We start from the raw sequence: 18,184 nt of genomic DNA on the forward strand, positions 1-18,184 counted from the left end.
AGGCAAACATTAATGCCAGACAACACAATACAGTTCCCTTACAGGGAGCCACAGTCTGAAAGAGCCAGATAAACGCAATGCCCAATGGTGGGCAGTCAAATTCAGACCATAAAACAAGGCGCTGGGGAAAATACGGAGGAAAAGCCCACGGAAGGAAAGGATTTGTGTGGGGAAGTGTCAGGAAGGCGAGGTAAATCCTGCCCCTTCCCCCATCCCTGGAAACCGGTCTTCCGGGGCATAATGCTGTGCTGTGAACTTGACTTTGAAGGTCCCCATGAGAGGAAGCTAAATCAGCATCCAGGCAAGAGGAAATCATTTAAAGTGCTTCTGGGAGAAGTGGAAGGTTTGACGACCCAGGGAACTGAACCCCCACCCCTGCCCCTTCTTGGGGTGAAATAATGGACGAGCCTGGATTAGGGAAGCAGAATTGGGGGTGGAGGAAGCCCACTATGAGGGGAAGCTGTAAGGTGTTGAAAATGACAACGGTTTTTTGTCAGAAGCGGTGGGGGTGGCGGCGGCGATGGGGTTTTTCCGTGGGCAGTCAGGAAGGGGTGCAGACATCTGACTAAAGACCTTCCTCAGGAAGGAACTAGCCACAGAATAAAGGCATGCAAAGGGTCCGGATCCCTACTGACTCTAAGGTCCCTTTACCAGAAAACTCCATTACTGGGCAGCGCACTATTAGCAGAGCGCTGCTGGGCTTGCTCAAAGATGGGAGCCCGTTACAAACAAGACACTCGCTGGGGTGAGCGCCTTCCTGGAAGGTGGCTGTGAGGGTTGCACTTAAGCCACACGAAGCTCTGTGCCCCAGACACCAGGCTAGAGCAGCTCCAGGCCTAGCTGTTCAGCAACAAAACGCTGGGTACCAGCACGGGGCCTGCGCGAGAGCACATGCAAGAGTGCTCCCAACCCTCATCAGCCATGAGTTACTCAACAACTGAGGGGTTTCCACTCAGGCCCGGGGCGCGCGCTGGAGGGGTGCAGAGGCAGTGTGTGCAGAGGAGGCCGCAGAGGCGCCGATCACTGGGCACAACTGCGGTGACAGACCTGGTCCGCAAAGAGGCGGGCCGCGCGCTGCAAAGAATGGGCTCCGGGCGGGGCGGGGCCCCGGCGGCTGAGCACTACTGGATCCCACACGCCAGCCAGCCACGCCCCTTTCCCCCTGCGACGCGAGTGGCGCTGCCCGGCCCCGCCCCTTGACGCTCGAAGGGGGCGTGCCCACACCACGTGACGGGGAGTGACCTCGCCGCCTGGCGCCATGGGGGCTTCGGACCCGGAAGTGGCGCCTTGGGCTCCCGGCGGCGCCGCGGGGATGGCGGGAGCCGGAGCTGGAGCAGGAGCTCGCGGCGGCGCGCCGGCGGGAGTCGAGGCCCGCGCTCGCGACCCGCCGCCCGCGCACCGCGCGCACCCTCGCCACCCCCGGCCCGCGGCTCAGCCGTCGGCGCGCAGGATGGACGGCGGCGCGGGGGGTCCGGGCTCCGGGGACAACGCCCCGACCACCGAGGCGCTGTTTGTGGCGCTGGGCGCGGGCGTGACGGCCCTCAGCCACCCGCTGCTCTACGTGAAGCTGCTGATCCAGGTGGGGCCGAGGGGCGCCGCGGAAGGATGGCGATGGGGTGTGCGGGGTGGGGGGGTGGGGGTGCAGGGAGGGGGCTCAGGGGCGTGAGTGACAGATGTGGGTAAGGAAGGGATTTGGAGGTGCAGGGAGGGGGCTCAGGGGCGTGAGTGACAGACGGGAGCTAGGAGGAGATTTGGGGGTGCAGGGAAGAAGCCAAGAGACATGAGTGGCGGGTAGGAAGGGGTTTGGGGGTGCAGGGGAGGACGATAAGATGTGGGAGATAAATAGTCGGAGGCTTGAGATTCCGAAGGGTGATGATGGGTTTGGGGTGCGGGAAGAAGCCACAGAATTGGGGGAGGAGGGCCGAGAAGTTTTGGTGAATGGGTAGAGGAGGGCTGGCGACGAAAGCTACGTGTTTAAAAGGTGAGTCCATGTGAGGCAGAGGACAACAGGGCTCTGGATTTATAGGGACGGATAAAAGTGCTTTGAGGGACAAAGGAGTGGGCACCAGGGCCAAAAATTTAGGAGGGAAAGAGTGCAGCAGGGAAGAGCGGTCGGTTTACTTGAGAAGGGGGCTGTGGATTTGATGGCGACGGCAGATTTGGTGGGAGGAGGGGCCTCCGCATTGGGGGAGTGGAGCCGTGGTAGCGACGTGTCTGGAGAGGGGAGCCAGGAGGTGGCTTTTAGGGGGAAGGGGATGACGCATTTAGGGGAGGAAGGAAATGGAATTGCAGTGATTGTCTGCGTGGGTTGGGAATGGGCAGAAAGGGCAGTGGGATAGGCACAATAGGTAAGGGCCGACGAAAACTGGAGCAAAGGTAGGGATGTCTGGACTCGAGGATGCTTGGGTTTTTTTGCTTGTTGCCAGCAATGCAGTCCAGAGGAGAATGAGGCGAGGATAAAGGTTGGAAGAAGGCGTGCATTTGGCAGAATTGGGTGGGTGTGATGGGGGGGGGGCAGTTTTGATTGGCATAGTTCAGGCTCAGACTGATACCCAAAGATGTAGTCTAGAATTTTCCAGTTCAGAGGAGTGGGGGAAGGGAAGTGAAAATTGAGATGGACACCTAGCTAAGATCTGAGCTTTGATTTAAGGCAAGTGGGTGTGAGATTTTGCTGTCCTCGTGATAGAACTGAGAGAATCAGAAATACGTTTGGAATGAGAAGGCCTTGAGAATGGGAATCCTTGACGCTCTGGCGTCCGAGGAATGGGGGATAGTAGATTTTGGAGTTTGACTAGAAAATATGACAAGATGCAATCAGGGCCAAGGGGCCTCAAACTGTGACAGATTTGGAGGTGGCTGGTGGGGCCTTTATAACATTAGGGTTTACAGCCACACTAGGCCTCAGCTTAGGAGAGACACTGAGCTTTGGAGGGATTTTGAGTTGAGCTGCAGGGGTGCTGGCAGCTGATGGGGTGAGAGTTGAATGTGGACTTCAGGATGGCAGGTGGAGTGTCTGGGTGGGGGTGTTGGGGTAGGGGTGGGAGGCTGCTGGGTGCCAGGAATGGGTGGGCTTCATGGGAGCTCAGTGGGGGAAGTGGCCTATCGCTGGGACCCCGGGGGCGTTAGTATACGGGTTTGAAAAAAAGAATGACCTGGAAAAGGTCCTTTTGGAAAAGGACCTGGAGAGTAAGTGGGAGCCCAAGGCTGAAGAGAACTCTGGTATGAACCAGAGAGCTCTGCTGGGGGTGACAACTGCCCGGAGAGCGCTTAATAATGGCTATAGCTTGGCAATCAGTAACACTGAGAAAAAAAGTAATAATAACGCCAGGTTGTCTTTTGCAGGGAGCAGGTGTGCAGTGCTAGATGGAGGTTGCCTGCATTGAGGGCAGTAAAACACACAAGGCCTTAGATCAAGGCACGTGGGTGTCAGGGTGGAGGTGGTGCAGACGTGAAGAGAGCCGGTTCACCGGCTCTGCTGGTATTAGGTCCAGGGTCACAGTGTTGGATGTGGTCAGGACACCTAGAAACACATTTGGGACATGGGAACAGATCATTCAGAACTCGACCATAGTTAGCAGTGTGCCTTTGATGGTAACCCGGTGGCCACTAAGAAAACAGACTCTCGGCCAGGCGGTGGTGGCGCACGCCTTTAATCCCAGCACTCTGGAGGCAGAGCCAGGCGGATCTCTGTGAGTTTGAGGCCAGCCTGGTCTACACAGAGAGAAAACCCTGTCTGGAAAAATAAAGACAGTGCACTCAGCAGATTTGGGCGCTGTGAGGATGTGTGGCTGAGGGGCCAGGTTTCAGGGCTGGGTTGGAGTTGTAAGACTGGGCAGACTTCACAAGAGCCAGAGCCTGGGCCTTGAGGTTGGGAGCACAGAGGAGGGACTGGTACTACTTAAAGGAGATGGCGGCAACATCAGGCCTCCGAGCAAAGCCCTGGAAGGGAAAACTGTTGCCTGGGTCTCCTGACTCTTCTGGATAAGCCCCTGTGAGCTGCACTTTTTTATTTTAAAGACCTCACAATAAAGGGGTTTTGTACAATCAGGGTCTGTGAGATGGCTAGTGGCAGGCAGACAGGTCACTTGTTGATCAAGCCTGAGGATGTGAGTTCGATCCCTGGAACTTTGAATCTAGGCGATAAGAGAAAACCTGACTCCGAAGGTGTCCGCCGACCTCCGCCTGCACAGTAGTAATAAAAACAAGAATGAAAACATTTCTAATCAGTCATCTTCAGTATGTCTCAGAGCCACACCCACAGGAATAATGTGAACTTTGAGGAAACACCTTCCTAATGAAGAAGCAGCAGCAGCAGGCCATGCCAGGCCTCCTGTCCCGTGGGCTGTGTCCTCTGCTGCATCCAACAGGTGCCCCCGGTCTGTGCTGAGGGCACAAGGCTTGGGTGCTGCTCCCTTGTGCCAAGTGTGGTGGTCCTCACCCCCACTTAGGCTCTGGTGTGTACCCTCCCACCCTGCTGGCAGCAGAGTTTCTCATTGATTGGCAAAATATTAGCACCCTGGCCCCTCCGCAGGGGCCTCATGTAGGTATGGATGACTCTGTCCTCTGGCTGCCCGTCTGTGGGACTGACAGGTTCTCCAGATGTAACGCACTGCTGTACAGTGAAAGGCTAGAGTGACGTGTGGAAACCAGGGTCATTTGCTCCCAGGGAAACAGGGTGACTGGGATTAGAACCCAGTTAAGCAGGTGAGTTTGAGACTATACTTGCTAAGCCTGGGCCTGGCAGGGACGGGTGGGGAGGTATTTACAGTAGGCTTGGAGGAATTGGGGAGGTAGAGCAGAGCTGTCGGGGGGGCCCTGAGACCCAAAGCTGCTGTTTGCTCACTGTTGTGAATTAGGCTGGGGTGAAGTTTTATCCCGAAGATGAGGAGTTGGCAGATTTAGTCTCAGAGGAGACTGGAGAGGGAAGGCCTTAAAAATGGGTGTAAAGACACTTGCCGTTGAGTGTGATGAATGACCTGAGGTAAATCCCCAGGAGCCTGAGCTTGAGGACAGCCAGGGCTACAGAGTGAGTTCCAAGACAGCCAAGGCTGTTACACAGAGAAACCCTGTCTCAAAAAAGTAAACATAAAAATAAAAAAATCCCCATATCCCACAGGAAGGACAGAGGACCAGTTCCTGCAAGATGTCCTCTGACCACCACGTGTGCCCTGACACATATGTCCACATAAGTCAATAAGTGCTAAAAAAAATTTTAATGGCCAGGCAGTGGTGGCACACACCTTTAATCCCAGCACTCTGGAGGCAGAGTCCGGTGGATCTCAGAGTACGAGGCCAGCCTGGTCTACAGAGTGAGTTCCAAGACAGCCAAGGCTTTACACAGAGAAACCCTGTCTTGAAAAACAAAAAAACTTAAAGGTGTGTTTCTGGGCCAATGAGATGACGTGGTGGGTAAAGACACCTGAGGACCTGAACTGAACCCAGAGACCTACATGGTGGAAGGTGAGAGCCAACTCGGGAAGTTGTCCTCTGACCTCCATATGCACACCATGGATGTGTGTGCCCGTACACAAACACAGGGACACAAACAAAATTCTATCCCTGGAACTCACCTAAGGGTGGAAGACGAGAACCGTGTCTCATTCCCCCTCCTCCCATCATGCACCCGATAATAACGGGTGAGATTGTAAGATGTAGAGCTGGAGAGATGGCTCAGAGGTTAAAAGCACTGTGTGCTCTTCCAAAGGTCCTGTGTTCAATTCCTAGCACCCACATGGTGGCTCACAACCATCTGTAATGAGAACTGGCGCCCTCTTCTGGTGGGCAGGGATACATGCAGACAGAATACTGTATACATAATAAATTTAAAAAAAAAAGATTGTAAGATGTAGTGAAAGGCTCTTAAATAATCAGATGAAAGCAGCGTCTGCATTGAGATCCTCTAGCGTCGAGGTTGTGGAGGGTGCGTTAGGCCTTTGGGACCAAAGACGAGGCATTGAGGGAGGTGGGAACAGCCTCAGCTTGTGTGGGAGGAAGCGGCAAGGTGCCTTCCAGTGACCCTTGGTTTTGTCTTCTTGATTCTGAAGGTGGGTCATGAGCCGATGCCCCCCACCCTCGGGACCAATGTGCTGGGGAGGAAGGTCCTCTACCTGCCAAGCTTCTTCACCTACGGTGAGTGCCACAGGCCCAGCCAGCCCTGGGAGCCAGTGCCAGCTCTAAGGAGGGGACCTGAGAGTGGCCCGAGGTAGCAGGAATTGGGTGGGAGCCTGTGGGGGCTGCAGCCCAGGCTGCGGGACCCAGGCTGGTTCTAGAACCATGGGGGGTGGTAGATTCTATACAGATGCTTGAGCTTGTCTATGCAGGTGTTCTCCTGCCTTAGCCCCACTGCACTGTGTAGACAAAGGGGCACAACTGCCCAGCGTCCTCACTGAATCCCACCTCTCTGTCTTTGCTCTTGTCCCCAAGCCTGTGGGTGACAGACAGCTGGCGAGGGCGTGGTAGGGTCTGCCATAGCTGTGCCTCCCTGTCCCCTCCCGCCAGCATGAGGGATCTTCTTAAAGTGCCTTTCTGAGTTTACTTGCCTGAGTCCCGTTCTGGACCTCTCTTACCCACGTGGCTGGTCTAGAATGTTCTTTGCGAGTCTCCCCTGCTACCTAACCTGGTTCTTGACCTCTGAGCCGCCTTCTCCAACACACACTCGTTGTTGGCAGAGTCACAGGTCAGGTTCTTTACCAGTTCGGTCTCTGGTTCCGGGTGCAGCGGCCAGGGCCAGGCAGAATGGCCACTTCGAGGGGCAGTGTGTTTGTATTTATTTTAAGATCGGTGGTGTAGGGAAGAGGGGGGCCATGTAAGTCGAGCGCCCCCACCCACCATTGGCCACAAAGATAATGAGCGCAGGCATGTGGCCACCCTGCTTTCTCAGATTGGCCTGTGGCAGCCAGCGCCGTTAGGAAGGACTCATGTCTGAGGTCATGCCTATTCACATGGGACCATCCTGACCTTTATCTAAGGGCCTCCTGCTATCGTGAGCCAGGTTCTGAGGCGCCCCCACCCAGGTTTTAGAAATGTTTCAGATCAGATGTCAAGAGCAGATGTCTGCTGGGCTCCTCTGGACACTGGCTGCTCCTGAGTCAGGAAGTGCTGGCTGGCTGGCTGTCTAGAACAGTCTGGCCAGTGTCTCCTCCCCCACACTGTAGTGGAGAGCCCACAGCTGTGGACATTCTGTGGCTGGAATCCCTGGGGGTTTGCAGGCTCCGCAGAAAGGCCATGAGGTGGTGGGACAGGGGCAGTTCCTGAGAGGGCCTCTGTGGACCTTGCTGTCTCTTTACTTGACAGCTCAGCAGAGAAGTGGGCAAATCCTGGAGCTGGTTCTCTGCAGCCGCAGAGGCTCTGCCTGAGGCCGCCCCTTAGTCTGGAGTAGAGCAGCTCCGCACTGAGTCATTGCCCAGCCCCCGGCAGGCACCCTCGTCCCCTTCCCCAGCCCTGCCCTCCCTTCTCAGGAAGCTGTTGCGCAGGTACCAGGTGCCCTGCCCTGTCCCTGGAAGCCCTGGCTGGGTGTGACGTGGAGTCAGTCACCCGCCAGCTGCGCTGCAGAGGAGAAAAGGGCACACATGCTCGTCACTGCCTGCGTGCGGTGCTAGAGAGCTGACGTCACAGGTCTGAAAGGGATCCTGTTGAGGGAATAGGCTGTTGGCTCCAGGGTTTAGAGAAACCCATCAGGTCCTTGAACACGGGTGAAATGCAAAGTAGGGACTGCAAGGCATGCCGCAGGCTGTCTGAAATACAGCAGTGGGACAGGGGTCCCCACGGCTGAGCACCCGGCTCTCCAGTACCAAATTGTTTCTACCTGGCCCTTACTAACAGAAGCCAGCAGGTGCCAGAGGGCTTCCTCGTACAGCACAGCATGGTCATGGGCTGTGGTGTCCTGGCCGCACCGTGGCCGGCCGGAGACCTGCCTAGCCATCCCCTTCCTTTCCCCCTCCCTTAGGTAGGGGGAAGGTCATCTCTGCCTGGGGGCACCCCACCCTAAGTAAACCACTTTATAAGCAGCTGAAATTGGTTTTGGGTTACAGCATTCCAGCTGCTGAGTTGAGAAACAACAGTTGAGTTTGCCAAGTAGTTTTCAAAGCTAAGGAAAAGAAAGGAAGCAAGAAAGAAGTCAGACGGGCTTATTTGTCAGAAGAACGTTGGAACGGTTTACCAAAAGAGACAGGTCAGATGACACTGGGGGTCGGAGCTGGCTTGTGTCAGGCCCTGCACACACACTCTGGCTGCATTCAGCAGTGATTGGGAAACAACTGGTCTGGGTGTGTGGTCCAGCAGTGGGCGTCCCGGGCTGGGCGTGACACCGCCCCTTTGCCTTCTTACAGCCAAGTACATCGTGCAGGTGGATGGGAAGATAGGGCTGTTCCGGGGCCTGAGCCCCCGCCTGATGTCCAACGCCTTGTCCACTGTGACCCGGGGCAGTATGAAGAAGGTGAGCAGTTACCCAGGGTTCCCCCAGCTCCGATCACTGTCCGGTGCAGTCCGCCGGCCCTGGTCCCACATCCCCATGCAGACTCCAGTGCGTGGCCTGAGGCCCCCGCCACGCAGCCCTCCCTCTCTCCCACAGCTGTGGCAGTTGTGAGCGTGGCTTTCCAACTCAGTTCCCCATCCTGGTGGTTACTGACAGCCCAGACAGCGAACACAGTGCCCAGGGTCCCTTAGGCACTCCTGTGTGATTCCTGGCCCTGTTTTCCTTCGGCCACTCTGTGTTTGCGGTCAGGTTTTCCCTCCAGACGAGATGGAGCAGGTTTCCAATAAGGATGACATGAAGACGTCACTGAAGAAAGTTGTGAAGGAGGTTGGTGTCAAGGGGCGGAGAGGAGACTTCTCAGGCCAGGTGAAAGGGGTCTCCCTCCCTAAAATGCCTTTGAAGCTGCTCTGGCCCAGGATGGCAGTGCACCTCAGGGAGATGTAGGGTGGGGGTAGGCAGCCTTTGTGGTAGACTGAGGCAGGCTTGTATCTCCCTGTGGATACCAGCCTGATGGTACCCACCCTCCTCTCACAGACATCCTATGAAATGATGATGCAGTGTGTGTCGCGCATGCTGGCCCATCCTTTGCATGGTAAGGACATGGTCGCTGGGCCCACCACAGTGCAGGTGGGTGGATATAGGCCGGCCCCTCCTGGACACAATGTAAACAGTGGTAGATGACTGGGAAGATTCAAGGTGTGACTGGAGACTGGCTGGTGCCCGTCCCAGGCAGAGGTGATGCTGTGGCTTTGGGCTCTGAGGCCTAACCGTCCTGAGCTGTGTGGCACAGGGGCCACTGTGCACTGGACACTCCAGGGCTAGGGTGCCCAGCCATTGGCCCCCCTAAGTCACCCTGGTGTTTTCTCTTTCCTCAGTCATCTCAATGCGCTGCATGGTACAGTTTGTGGGACGGGAGGCCAAGTACAGGTAGGCAACTCTTGGCTGTCTGAACCCTTCTGACTCTGGGGGATAGCTCGATGGCTGCCTTGCTTCTGAGGAACGTACGGGTGGCTTCTGTCCTTGGCTCACTTGAGTCTCTAAATGAGCTTGGTTCCTTGCAGAACCTCGTTGCCCAGTGCTGGAGTCTGCTTGGTTTAGGTGTGAGCTGGGTTCCCCAAACCTGGCTTTCTGCTCTTCTCCTCCACTGAGAAGCTGCCCGGTTCAGCTCAGGCCAGGAGGCCCATGGCCCGAGCACACAGCCTTTTCCACTGCTGTTTCCCGGCTTCAGTTGTTGTCTGCGGCCAGGGTACTTGGCTCTGGGTTCACTCATGGGAGTTGATTCCCTAGACTGAGATAGGAGGTTGGTAAATGACCCGAGGGGACAGTTTGGCTGAAACCCCAGTGGGTCAGGCCACTGTCGTGAGAAGAACATAGAGTGTGGTGAGGTGGGAGCCCGCGACCAGCCCTAGCTAGCCGGGCTTAGATGCCTCCTCCTCCTGGGCCTTGCAGCACCTCTGTGCAGGCCAGCTGATGTTTCCAGTCACAGGTCACAGAGGCGGCTCTGGAGCCAGGAAGCCCCAGCCTGCCATCTACTCTCCAGCCGGCTGCACGGCAGGACTCTAGACCCCAGGCAACTGTGTGGGAGGGCTGAAGTCTTTCTCCTGGGTTGACCCCAGGCCTCAGGCTGCAGTGCCCCTCTGCTACCTTGTCAGGTGGTCCCATCTACTCGCCACCCCTCCCTGTTCTCACTGGCCTTCAGGTCTTCTGTCCTGTGGGTTGTGGCGCCCCAGTGTCCATGAGTGGTGTTCACTCACCTCGCCCCAGAAGAAATCTTCCTCCTCCCCTGGGGCTCTTCCTGGTGACAGACCTCCCGTCCTGGCCCTTGCCTGCTGACCTGAGCGAGGCTGGGCTTCCGCCAGGTGACCTTCTCCGTCTTGTCTCCTCAGTGGCGTTCTGAGCTCCATTGGGAAGATTTTCAAGGAGGAGGGGCTGCTGGGATTCTTCGTGTACGTGAGTTTATTCCCCATAACAGCCACATGTGGCTCCGTTAGCAGGTGTGTTCTCAGCCTCTTGGCACAGCTGCTCCCCTCAACTAACCACAGAATGTGCCACAGGCTGAACAGCTGCTGCCCAGCTGTGCTGTGCTTCATGGCATGTTGGGGACCAGAGCTGTCCAGCCCTTTCAGGTCACAGCTTAAGTGAAAATGGACCTAGGCAAGGGGTGTAACTTAGTGGTGGAGTGTGGCGTGCCCGAGGGCCTGGGCACTGCACCCAGTACCACACATACACACATACACACACACACACACACACACACACACACACACACACACACACACACACAGTCTCACGCTGGGGAGATGAGCTAGCCAGCCCCTGCCTGGCCCCGTCTGGGCTCCAGGGTTGCCAGGGACACAGAAGCACTGCACAGTCCTTGGTGTCATTGCCAAAGGTGACTGTGAAGCTGGGACTGGGACTAAGGACTGGGTGCTGGCAATGAGGACCCTGCCTCCAGTCAGGGGGCTCTGTTCTGACGATTAGCGGACATTAAGTACTCAAGGTGATTTGCACAGACATCCATGCTTCTGGCTTCTCTTGACAAGTCAGAAAACCTGACCCTGTTGGGCCTGTGTTTCCACTGGGCAGCCATTAGCAGAGGCCCAGAGGCCCGTGTCTCTGGGTGTATGATCTCCTGAGGGCCACAGACCCAGCACTCTTGGTCTTTAGCCCAGCCTACTTACCCACAAAGAAAGCTCAGACCATGCGGACTATTCAGAAAGCATGAGTGTCAGACAGCCAAGAAGCCAGGCTGACAAGTATGGCTTTTGTTTCGCCACTTGAAGATGTAGGCAGTGGCCTACAGTGTTTGTGTGCACGGCACACCGATACTGGGCTCCGTGCTAACCATTCTTGTCAGGGGACTTTTCCCAGTTTGTCAGATGGTGTTATGGTCTGTGTTTAATCAAAAAGTGACTTGGAATAGAGAGAGACAGACAGCGTGTTTCTCAACAGGTAATTTTGCCCCTGGTTGTCATTGGTGATGTCCAGGGACATCTTGTGGCTTTCAGAACTGGCATGTGTGACAGACCCCCAGCTGCTGCTACACATCTTGAAGTGCGGAGGACAATTAGGTGTTGCCCAGCTCCAAATGCCATAGGGCAAGGTTGAGAAACCCATCTCTGTACACACATCGGCATGTAAGAATGTGGATTCAGGTGCCTGGTACATCAGACTTGGACACACTGCCCAGCACTGTGCAGCTGGTGACTGGGGTCCCACGGAGCACATTCTTACTTTGGTTTGATCTTGGAGTAGGGATGAATATAGGGAAGGAGGTGCATCAGCCAGGATGTTTGTTGACCACCCCCCGAACACTGGTATGTTACTTAACATCTTCTTGGACTCTCAGATATAAGACTTTTAAAAAAAGATTTCTGTATTTGTTGCTGTTATGTGTGTGCCTGTGTAAGTTTATGTGCACCGGGTACACACAGGAGCCACGGAGGCCAAAGGAAGCCTTAGGTCCCTGGAACTAGAGCCAAGCCAGGTCCTTTGCAAGAGTAGCAGGTGCTCTCACCTGCCTGTCGGCGTCTCTGGTGCCCCAGCACCTTCACAGGGAACCTTCCGGTCGGTTTGCTGGAAAGGCTGTCACTGCCCGGCAGCTGTCCTTGCAAGCACTTGCATGGTGCCTTGGTGGTGGAACATTCCAGATGGAGGACAGAGACATTGAGCAGCTCTTTGAGAATTGGTCTGATGAAGCGACCAGGAGAAGCTGCCAGCTGCCGCCGGGCACACCATAACACCGGGACACCTGAGTCCTCCTTGAGGGAGGGGGGGCCACCGCCTATCCTGGAAGTACCACTGCTCCCTACAGGGCCTCCCGAGGCCAGGCCTGGGCGCTGCAGGTGTAAGCTGGGTGCAGCCTTCACACCTCCGGGGTCTCCTCCCTGCTCATCTCTGCTCACCTTGTTTTTTTAGCGGCTTAATCCCTCACCTCCTGGGCGATGTGGTTTTCTTATGGGGCTGTAACCTGCTGGCCCACTTCATCAATGCCTACCTGGTGGATGACCGCGTGAGTGACACCCCAGGGGGGCTGGGGAACGACCAGAACCCAGGTTCCCAGGTTGGTTGGAGCAAGGGCTTGCCTTTCTTTGTGTGTGCTGATGCCCAGGGTCTGGGACAGGCTGGGACTTTGGGATTGTCTTGACTCAGGGGTGAGAGGGGACCCCTAATTGTCTCTGGCGCTGGGAAGATTATGCTGACCTCTGCCTGAGAGGAAGTTAAGGAATTCCATGTCTACAATGTTAGAAGTGGGCCCTAGTTTATCTGAAATTCTCAGCAAATGAGAGAAGGCAGCTAATAGCCACAGTCCTTCATAGTCTGTGCTTTTAAAACCCACTGTGAGTTGGGTGACGGTGACGCCTTTATCCCAACACTTGGGAGGCAGAAGCAGGTGGATCTCTTGAGTCCAGGGCTACACAGAGAAATCCTGTCTCAAAAAACAAACAAACAAAAAGCCCCACTGTGGCCTGGCATGTAACCCCAGCACTGAGGAGGCTGTGGTAGGAGGATTGTGCAGTCAAGGCCACCCCAGACTATAGATGAAGACTCTGCTCTCAAAAGCAGAGCACCTACAGTGTCTCTCCATGACCGCCGTGACCTTTGGTCCTGGCAGCTCTGACAGAAGGCAAGGGAGACAGCACAGGGGTGACATGCTAGGCCAGATGGTGCCATCTGACATCAACCTGCTCTGGCTGCTGGGGTCTACAGACCTCACCAGCAGGGATCAGGCATCAGAAAGCCCGGGTACCCGATGGGTTGATAGGTTCTATTCAACTAAGATAAGGATTAGGGGTCCACAATGGGGTAGGGTTCCTGGAAGCCAGGCATTCTGACAGCAGGAATGGCCGGACCTGGAGGGCTAGGGAAGGGTCATGGCCCAGGGGGTGTCTGTTGGCTCCGGTTGGCAGCCTGGGGGAGGGTGGCCTGTGATGGGAGGAGACTGATGACCCTGTGGCTGGGTTGGGGGATCTTCATTTGTGGATGCACCCTCATCTGCAGTGACGCTGACGTGCCTGCCGCTCGGCTCTACCTCAGGGGCCGCGTGGGTGGGCGGGCACTGTGATCAGGAAAGAGGAAGGCTGGGACAGTCAGCAGTGCCCACACCAAGGCCCTTGACCAGCTGTCTGGGTCACAGAGTGCAGCTCTGGTATAGAAGGCTCATTCTGTGAGGAATTTTAGGTTTGGAGAGGCTGCCACACCTGTCAGGCCAGAGCTACCTTCTGCAGGGCTCTGGGCATCCTGTAGTGGGATGACCACTTGAGAAGACACCAAGGGGCAGGCCATACCTTTCCTAGTGAGAGCTGTTTTCTGGGAAAAGTCAAGGGTGAGCAGTGGGGGTGGAAGCTTGGTGAGCTGGGGTTAGCAGCCCAGAGTGACCACACACTTCATGCCCAGAACCGGGCTCAGGCCTGGGACACTAGGTGGAAGCTTGTCTTCTCCTTTGGGAATCCCTCAGCAGATTGTGACTGTTCCATGCTAAGGTAGTTGTCAAGCAGATGTGGGCCACACCTGGGAGGTGGGTCCTATGGGGTTCCACACGTGGCGGCAAATGAACAGGCTTCCCAGACTCCACAGGTGTCTGCAGCTCAACTGGCCTGGTTCTGCCTCCCAGCTTCTTTCCCAGCTGACGGGGAGGACACAGGAGGGACCGGCCTGGAAAAGGGGGTTGTGAGGGTGAGATGAGGCAAGGTGAGGGTACCACAGAGCTAAAGTCTGCCCTAACATCCCTGTGGTAACCTGCTTCCTTTCTGTCCACAGTTCAGCCAGGCCCTGGCCATCAGGAGCTATACCAAGTTTGTGATGGGGGTAAGTCCTGCTTACTGCCTTTAAGGGCCAGGGTGGGCTGGAGGCAGGTCTTACTGGGCCTGTGGGGGCCCAGTGAGGGGATGTTGGCACTGATGTCTGTCTGTCTTTCAGATTGCAGTAAGCATGCTGACCTACCCCTTCCTGCTTGTTGGAGATCTCATGGCTGTGAACAACTGTGGGTACGTGTGTACCTTTCCACCTGGCCCCCCCTACTAACGCTGCTAGGACATCCAGATGAGCGAGCCCTCAGCCTCTCTGCCTACACATAATTTCCTGTGGCGTTAGCATGGTGTTGGGGTGGGCATAGGGCGCGGCTCCTCTGAGTTCTCTGGTCCTCTTTGACAGTGTGTCTGAGGACCCCTCTGTTCCTCCATAGGCTGCAGGCTGGACTCCCTCCTTATTCCCCTGTGTTCAAGTCCTGGATCCACTGCTGGAAGTACCTGAGTGTGCAGGTGAGCATGCTGGCTGGGGTGGCGGCTCTTGGCTGCTCTGGAGGATGAGGAGCCTGGAGGAGCTAGCTTGTGAGAGGGTAGACGAGAGACGCCTGCTCTGAGGCATCCACACGTTCACCTTTCAGAAAGGCTGCAGGGTACTAAGTAGGCGCTAAGTAGGTACTAAGCAGTCCCAGCTCTGGCTGAGGGGTGAAAGTCACATGAGACTCAAGCTCAGGGCCTGTGCCTTTATTTTTATTTTGTTTGTCTGTGTTTTGAGACAGGGTTTCTCTGTGCAGTTTTGGTGCCTGTCCTGGATCTCACTCTAGACCAGGCTGGCCTTGAACTCACAGAGATCCACCTGGCTCTGCCTCCCGAGTGCTGGGATTAAAGGCGTGTACTACTGCCGCCGGGCCTGTGTCTTTAAAATTAAACAAAGGTTGCCCCTCCCCAGGAGGCGGTAGGTGGCAGAGACCAAGAACTCATTCCTCCGAGATAACAGGGTGTCTGGGATGTAATCAGCCGAACTCCTTCATAGGACCCTCCTGGACCTGGGGGATCTTCAGGGATCAGCTGGTCCTGATGAAGGTCTGGAAGGGACAGCCATGGTTTCTGGGACTTTGTACTAAAGCCTCCTGCTGATGATAGCTTTGGGGGGCCAGTGGTCAGGGACCAGGCTCGTGGCTAGCGACAGGTGCTACCAGTCAATGAGGTGCTGGCCAGAAGCACCAAGAGTGCCAAGGGGCCCTCAGGTTGAGATAGGTGTGATGGGGGCCGGTGAGGGGGCTCAGTGGGTAAAATTTGCTTTGCAAGCCCGAGAGCCTGAGTTCAGTCCCCAGAGTCCACACAAAGTCGGGAGGAGAGAACCTCCTCAACCAGCTTGTCTTCTGCCCTCCACACGTGAGCTCTAGCACGTGCACACCTCACCCCGTTAGGTATGCACACGTACACAATGACAGCAAACATGTTTGGTTTTCGTCTTTACTAGGAGGGAGAAACGGTGGGAAGCACAATTGGTTGGGCTGTCTGCATCTCAGCCTCCACTTGGGGTTGGAAGAGCAAGTCTCCTCTTTGGAGGTTTCCTCCAGGGCTGGGGGTGGGGTTGCTAATCAGACATAGGCACTGGAGCCCCCAGGCATGAAGGGAACCCCTTCCTTCCCAGAGATTGAGCACAGGCGGACTCTTAGTTTTGAACCCAGGGTCTTGTGCGTGCTAGGCAAGCACTCTGTCACTGAGCTAGATCCATGCCAGCCCCCTTTCGTTTATTTTGGTTTGGGACAGGGTTTCGCTGAATAATAGTTCTGACTGCCCTGGAACTCGCTCTGAAGCCCAGGCTGGCCTCGAACTCACAGAGATCCGCCTGCCTCTGCCTCCCGAGTGCTGGGATTAAAGGCGTGCACTGCTACTGCCTGGCTCCCAGCCCCTTTTTATTTTTAGACAGGGTTTCACTAAGTTGCCCAGGCTGGCCATGAATTTGCCTGTGGCCCAGACAGACCCTGAATTGCAGTTTTCCTGCCTCAGTATCCCCATGGCTGAGTGTCCAGGCCCGAGCCACCAGGCTGCTGGTGCAGGCATCTCTGCCCTTGCTTTCATGATGGCGCCTCGTCCCTTCACACCTTTTACATGTGACCCCGGGCCTCTGGGCCCCTTGCTTCTTTTACTCTAAGGAAGTATGGCCTCGCTCCCATTGACCGCCGTTCTTCTCCCGCAGGGCCAGCTCTTCCGTGGCTCCAGCCTGCTTTTCCGCCGGGTGTCATCAGGGTCATGCATTGCCATGGAGTAACCTAAGTCACCTGACCAAACATTTATGGGGTCTTGGCCTACCCCTGGTGAGGGCCCGTCATCTCAGATGCCTGAGGGACTCCAGCCCAGCCTGGCTTCGTGTCTGTATTTGCCGTGTGTCTGTCCAGATGTGGGGCTGCTGGAGGTGGTTCACCTGGGACCTGGGGAAAGCCTGGGGGAACAGTGCTGGGGAGGAACCCCTTCCTGCCCAGAGGTAGTTGAGTCTGTCTTGTGTAAGGGCAGAGAAAGGCCATGGAGGCAAAGGTCACAGGCAAGGCTTACAGGATCAGGTCCCTCCACCTCCAGCCCAGCTCCCCCTGCCCCTCAGCCAGAGGCACCTGCTCCTGCTGTGTAAATAGGGCACCGTCGTGTCTCAGCCTGTGCCGGGAGGTTAACGCTGTGTTCTGTCCTTGTTCTCAACACTACTTTTCCGACCCAAGGGCAGTGCCTTCTCCTGATTGGGAAATCACGTGACTCCTCAGATTACCCCCCCACGCCCCCCATCGCTTGTCTGTAATGGTGAGGCCGGGTGTGAGGGTTCCGTCTCCTGGGCGGTGTGTGCGGACGCACGCACGGGTTACGCAGGCTGATCGATGTCTAGGCCTCCCCTCATGGTAAGATAGGACCCCTTCTCCTCGAATAAATGTGTTGGCGGTGATTTGGACTTTGGTGGGAGCCTCTTATTTCCACGAGCTTCGCCAGACCCTTGTGCTGGTGTCGAGTTCTCTGGACTGCCAGGCTGGGCCCAGGTGTGGCATGGCCGTGTCCTCTCTGTCCTCGGGGTTGAGGCTGCGGTGCCTCTTCACAGAGCAGCAGCTGGCACTTGGGCCTTCTGCCAGGGAGGCTGTGTCAGTGGCACTCGGCACCTTTTGAAGGTGACCGTTTTCAAGTCTTCAGAGCCTCAGAGCAGCAGCCACGTGGTCAGAGCAGGAGGAAATGGCCAGCCATCTTCTGCCTGGCCATGAGTGTCTGCCCTACCTGCTCGGGGCCTGGCATGTAAGAGCTGCAGCTTCCTGCCTTTCACTTCCCCTCAGGTAAGGTCTGGGTCATTCCCCAGGAGGCTTTGGCGGTCTGTTTTCAGTAATCCAGTGACAGGGACTCGGGGGCAGTTCTTCTCTGCGTGTCTTTAATACCCAGCAATGAGGTTTGGTGGGCCCTGTGCACATGAATAGTGCTCCAGGCTTCTGTGCTCTTGTAACTATTTAATTTACATTCCCTTTGCTGGAGAGCCTCACCCCAGACAGCTACGGTCCCAGATGTTGCCACATCGCACTGTGAGCATCATCTTAGGTCAGTGTCCTGAGGCTGTCCGCCCAGTGCATCCCCACATTGACCACATGCTGGGTGACTTTGCCTCCTTGTCCCCCTTCAAATCCTGTCTGCACTGGTCCTTCCAGTGACGACCCACAGGTTTAGGGGCATTTGTGTTTCACAGTTGAGCTGAGATGTCCCTAGAGAGGTGCCCCTGCCCTGAGCCACAGCCTCCCAGAGGTTTGTCCTTACAAACTTACAGTTAGGCTGCCCGGCCTAGGTTGGTCTGGCCAGGCGGCACAGGAGGCCCTGCTGTTCCCAGAGCCTATCCTGGGAGCTAGAGCAGGAATCTGGCTGTAAGAGGTTTGGGGGATTGAGCAAGGCACTGAGCCGCACTGCCAGTGGGGAGGAGTGACGGGTGGGAGTGTCCTGCGGAGAG

General features: G+C 56.2%; 1 protein-coding gene across 2 annotated transcripts; it reads left to right on the top strand.

The window, feature by feature from the left end:
• Positions 1–1,106: 1,106 nt before the first annotated feature.
• Positions 1,107–17,158, top strand: Mtch1 (mitochondrial carrier 1). 2 transcript variants are annotated; one of them, XM_036167470.1, is made up of 12 exons: positions 1,107–1,579; positions 6,045–6,129; positions 8,328–8,434; positions 8,723–8,800; positions 9,008–9,065; positions 9,349–9,400; positions 10,360–10,419; positions 12,392–12,536; positions 14,234–14,281; positions 14,393–14,460; positions 14,658–14,733; positions 16,424–17,158. In XM_036167470.1, the coding sequence occupies exons 1-12, from the start codon at positions 1,259–1,261 to the stop codon at positions 16,493–16,495; spliced, it is 1,170 nt and encodes a 389-aa protein (XP_036023363.1). In that variant the 5' UTR covers positions 1,107–1,258; the 3' UTR covers positions 16,496–17,158. The 2 variants fall into 2 exon arrangements, with proteins under 2 accessions (XP_036023363.1, XP_036023364.1); XM_036167471.1 differs by having other exon boundaries at positions 12,392–12,485.
• The last annotated feature ends 1,026 nt before the right edge of the window (positions 17,159–18,184 follow it).

This window comes from Onychomys torridus, chromosome 18, assembly GCF_903995425.1.
Source record: "Onychomys torridus chromosome 18, mOncTor1.1, whole genome shotgun sequence".
Classification (NCBI taxonomy): Eukaryota; Metazoa; Chordata; class Mammalia; order Rodentia; family Cricetidae; genus Onychomys; species Onychomys torridus.